The following is a 5407-nucleotide window of genomic DNA, read 5'->3' as shown; positions in this document are numbered from 1 at the left end:
TATGGACACGTATACATCCAAAATAAAAATAAAAATAAAAATAAAAATAAAAAGCTAAGGACACATGTGTAAGAAGGACAATTAGTACCAAACATGAAACCATTGACGGTCAGAAAATTCAAACACTTATACTCTTTTTCTTTCTGTTCTTTCGTGTGTTCTCCGTTAAATTCTTAGTATTTTCTTGGATAATACTTACGCCCAACTCCAACTTAAAGTTAAAATTAATATTCATATAAATAATTAAACACATCTTCTCCAAAATTTACACGAACATAAACTATATATATAAAGACACGATTTGAAACATTTCCAATTAAAACAAAACATAACCAACAAAGACACATACGTAATTGATTAATTTAGGTAGCTTATCGAAGAAGCCATGCAACGTTTTTGCCAAAAAATAGTTCAACCACCATGTCAAGTTTTCATAAACCACCGTGGAATAGACACAAAAAGAAACGTAGCGGGTTTATTGTACAATGATTTAACAAAGATGGGAGTAAGAACATTTTTGGATAGCATGAACATGAAACCTGGGGACAAACTCTTTAAACATATTGATAAAGCCATTCTTGATTGTAAGGTTGGTGTTGCTGTCTTTTCTCCTCGTTATTGCGACTCTTATTTTTGTCTCCATGAACTTGCTCTGCTCATGGAAACAAAAAAAAGAGTCGTACCTATTTTCTACGACGTTAAGCCGTCGCATCTTATGGTCAAAGACAACGGAACATGCTCTGAGAAACAACTTCAAAGGTTCAAGTTGGCACTAGAAGAAGCCAAAAACACCGTGGGATTAACCTTTGATTCTTTGAATGGGTCGGTACATATATAATATATACAAATATATTATTATGCACATGTACATTAGTACATATTGATATTCTCTCTCTATTTTTTTCGTTTATTAATATTTTCTCCAATAAAATACAAAAAAAAATTATTAAATTATTTTATTACAGAACATTAATAAAATAATTACTTAATTTTTTTTAATGGTGAATTTTTTTTTAGGGACTGGTCGAAATTGCTAAGGGATGCTTCAGATGCAGTGATTATTAACTTGTTGGAGGTAGAAGGAAATTAAGCACAAAGCAATAGAGCATGGGGAAGAGATGGTGAATGCTTCAATTAATGTTCACTCTTGGATACTATAATAAAATATAGTAATTAATTAATTTGTTTATTAATTTTTTTGCGTATGAGAGACCATATGCTTCCGTTGACATGATCACTCAGTTATTTGGCCTGAATTATATTAATTAATTGATTCAAGCTTTGATTCTTTAATTTGTATTAATACTATTTTTTAATTTCACCTCCTATTTGGATCCTTCTATGGTAGAAAACCAATGTATGGTGCATCTTTTGTATATGATCCCATTATTCGGGATTTATATTTTAGAGTAAAATTCAGTAATTTATGTAATTAAATTGTACATTTTTTTTGCTTAATTAAATTATTCAAATCATGTTATTTATGTATTTGTTTACTAACTACAATATATAAGTGTACCTCAGTACAATATCCAAAAAATGAAATGAATATAGTTTATTTGATATTTTACAATTTATCTAATTTAAAAAAGAAAAATATATTTTTTCTTTTCCTCTCTCCAAAACACAAACATGCAAAAGCAATAACTTTACTACTCGTGTAACGTTGGTTGAGAGATATTAGTCTTTGAAAAAAATACTAATCACAATTAATCTTTTAAATACAAATATCCAATTTGTACCATTCAACTTTAAAAATTAATTAGAAATGTATCAATTTAACAAAATAACCATTCCTGTTAAATTATTGGTCATTAACCAATGCAATAATTGCATAGTGTTAATTGATAAAGTTTCTCTGCAATCATTTAATTCTTCAAATTTGACTTAATTAGCTGAAGATATCAATCAACAACATTATATGGATTTTAAAGCAATTTATACATCTATTTTTTATTTTTGAAGATTTAGTGTACAACATAATTAATCGTCATTATCTTAAATAATCAGATTCAAGTGGGTGTGTGAGTCCTTAAAAGTTGCATGACTCATACTAAAATCAAAAAGAAATTTCAAGCAATTTTCCTATAACAAGTTGCAAACCGTCCAAGGACATTCCTTATCAATGCCAAGAAGTTTGACCTGCAAATTCTGGGCTACTTCTTAAAGATGGTTTAAAACCAAAGTGACCTTCTTAATCTACATAATTTATTGGCTATAATTTTTTTAATTTTAATATTTTAGATAATCGAAGATCCGTAAATATATGGATATTCCGGATCCTTTATAATTATGCGGTGAAAAAAAAAAAAAAATATATATATATATAAACAACCAATATTAGAATTTCAGAAAATTTTGTTTATAAGTTTTCTCATAAAAACTGTAAATTAGGTACATCTATATAGTTATAGATCAAAGAAGAAGAAGAGATTTGTGGACGTACGTTAATGTTTGTTATTTAACAAGCATATTAATGCAACTTGATGCAAATATATATGTATAAATATTTGTTACTTGAGATTATTAAGTTGAAAGGTATTTAACTAAATTAAATAAATAATATTATTATTCTAATACGTTTTGTATTTTCAGTGCTTCAGCAAAAAAGTTCATTAAAAATAATTGTGATGCATAAATATGATAAATATATTAAGCCAGATTTATATTCTTGTAGTATGCTGTCGTTTTCAATACAACTAATAGTACTACTAGCTATTTCATCAATGGTTAACACATTTAACAAATAAAAAATATAATTTCACACTTCTTTATTTTTTATAACTATTTCAGTCCTATTTGAAATACTTCATCATTTTCTATTTTAAAATATAAATTTTACTAACAGAACTTTTTATTCAAAACAAATGTTTTAATGGTCATAAGAAACTACTTTTATGAATTAGGTTAACAGTTATCTGATAATAGATAGTAAATAAACCAATAGATTTAATTGAAATATTTGATAAAATTAACAGCTGAATTAATTGAAAAATATAAAATAATATAAAAATATATTTAACTACTATTATAATTTTTTCAATTAAGACATTGGAAAAACAATTAGAAAAAACGATAGACTAAAACATTATTATAAGTAACATTTTAAAAAAATGTTATAAACTTGTGGCAAAATACTATAAAGCCGTGAGAAAAAACTGATATCAAATAACTATATTTTGATGTTTGATCATATGAACTTACAAAATTATTTGTTATATCTAGTACTTTGAACTTACCACACAGTACTACATAAACTTATTTTCCTCGGCACGTCATTTATATAACTAAACATAATTGTTTTTTTTGGAATGAATACAAATATAATTTGTTTTAAATACCATCAATTGTTGGACCTTAAAAAGTAATACAGTATTGAGGGTAATAGAAATAAAAAAAATAAAATAGAGCTTTGGAAAGTTAATTTTAGTATAATATTTAACGAATAAGTAGGTGCAAATAGCATCTATATTTGAAGAAATCCTTCTCAGAGTAATAGGACTCATCAATCCTTAAAAAAAAAAAAAAAAAGTTAGGTTTTTTACCTCCACAATTAAATTTATACTCTCCAATTTGTTAAAAACTTAAAGTTGTTCTTAAAAATGACTTCAAATTCTCACTCTCAACTAAATTTCCGATACATAATATTTGTTCCCTTAAATTCCTATACACAAAAGTATATTATTGGAAATTTCATATTTCAAATTTTCAGTAGTTCAATTAAGTTATTAGAAATTTCACCACCAAATTTCCAGTAGGTATTTTTAATATAGGAAGTTTGTGCCATGAAATTTCTGATAGTTACATTTCATTGACCGGAAATTTCAAATCTTTGAAATATCCGGTAGTTATATTTTCATTACCGGAAATTTCAAATTTGAAATTTTCAGTAGTTATTATTCCTAACCAGAAATTTCAACAATCCGGTATGTAATTATTTTTTTTAATATGTTTTTTTTAATAGTGATGGCAAAAACACAACCAGTATGTGTAGATTTAACCGAAGTATTTACAACTGATCAAATTTTTAACTCACGAGAAGTTGTCATATCATGGGCAAGAGATGTCGGTCGATAAAATAGAGTAGCATCTATCATTACTCGATCTGACGTAGAGACTGGAAAGAGATGAATGAAGTCAAAATTAATTTTTGGTTGTGATAGAGGTGGAAAATATAAGTCAAATAAAAGTAACACAAGTACGTCAACTAAAAGGTGTGGTTGTCCGTTTAAACTTAGATCGAGACCATTGAAAATGTTGAAGGATGGATTATTAGTTTAATGTGTGGACTTCACAACCATGAGTTAGTGACTACTTTTGATAATAATGCATTTATGGACCACTTAAAAGAAAAAGACAAGAAACATGTTGACGAGCTGACAAAGTATCACGTTGCACCGAGACACACCTTGTCATCTTTGAGAGATCGAGATACGAAGAATGTGACTAATATCTATCAAATTTATAAGTGATGAAGCACATACAGGAAGAATTTGAAAGGACCTAGAACTGATATGCAACATTTGTTGAAGTTACTTGAAGCTAAGAAGTACGTTTGTTGAAGTAGGACTCATCGAGACTTCAACGTTGTGAGGAACATGTTTTGGACGCACTAAAATTCCATAACTTTGTTGAACATATTCTCTCTTGTATTGATCATGGATAGCACCTGCAAAACCAACAAGTATAGGTTATCATTGTTTGAAATTGTTGGTGTAACTTCGACTGAGTTGACATTTGCTTATATGGATTCTGAACGTCAAGAAAACTTTTGTTGGGCATTGGAGAAGTTAAAATAGTTGTTTGTTTCAAACACCTCATTTTCTCATATGATCGTGACTGATAGAGAACTTGCTTTAATTAATGGAATTAAAGTTGTATTTTCATCTTCAACAAATTTACTTTGTCAACTTCATATTAATAAAAATGTTGGAGTCAAATGCAAACAATATATATTAAAGAAAGATATGCAGGAACTCATTCTTGAGTTGTGGAGGAAAATTATTTATTGTTCTGAAAAGAAGGAGTACGAGGAACTTTTCCAAATATTTGAGCAAGCATGTGTCGATAATATTATTTTCTTTGACTACGTCAGAGACGCATGGTTGAATCCTAACAAGGAAAGATTTGTTGAAGCATGGATCAATCGAGTATTGCATCTAGGAAATACTACGACTAATAGGTATGTCATTAAAACTTTGCATTTTGTATTATATTTATACTTATATAGGACTAAATATGCATGATAGAATTTTTATTGAAATAATATCAAATATTTTTTATGTTTGAATATTAGGGTTGGGTCTGCTCATTGGTCATTGAAGAAATTTTTGGAACATAAGTAAATGAGATTTCTGTAAGGCATGAAATAGTATGAATGACATGTCGAAATTCTAAATTATTAAGA

General features: G+C 27.6%; 1 protein-coding gene across 1 annotated transcript; it reads left to right on the top strand.

The window, feature by feature from the left end:
* Positions 1 to 254: 254 nt before the first annotated feature.
* Positions 255 to 1340, top strand: LOC101510834 (probable 2' cyclic ADP-D-ribose synthase BdTIR). The gene is made up of 2 exons (XM_027334033.2): positions 255 to 822; positions 1018 to 1340. Exons 1-2 carry the CDS (start codon positions 386 to 388, stop codon positions 1088 to 1090), a joined length of 510 nt encoding a protein of 169 aa, XP_027189834.1. The 5' UTR covers positions 255 to 385; the 3' UTR covers positions 1091 to 1340.
* The last annotated feature ends 4067 nt before the right edge of the window (positions 1341 to 5407 follow it).

Source organism: Cicer arietinum, chromosome 1 (assembly GCF_000331145.2).
Source record: "Cicer arietinum cultivar CDC Frontier isolate Library 1 chromosome 1, Cicar.CDCFrontier_v2.0, whole genome shotgun sequence".
Classification (NCBI taxonomy): Eukaryota; Viridiplantae; Streptophyta; class Magnoliopsida; order Fabales; family Fabaceae; genus Cicer; species Cicer arietinum.
This window is presented reverse-complemented; position numbering and strand designations above follow the sequence as displayed.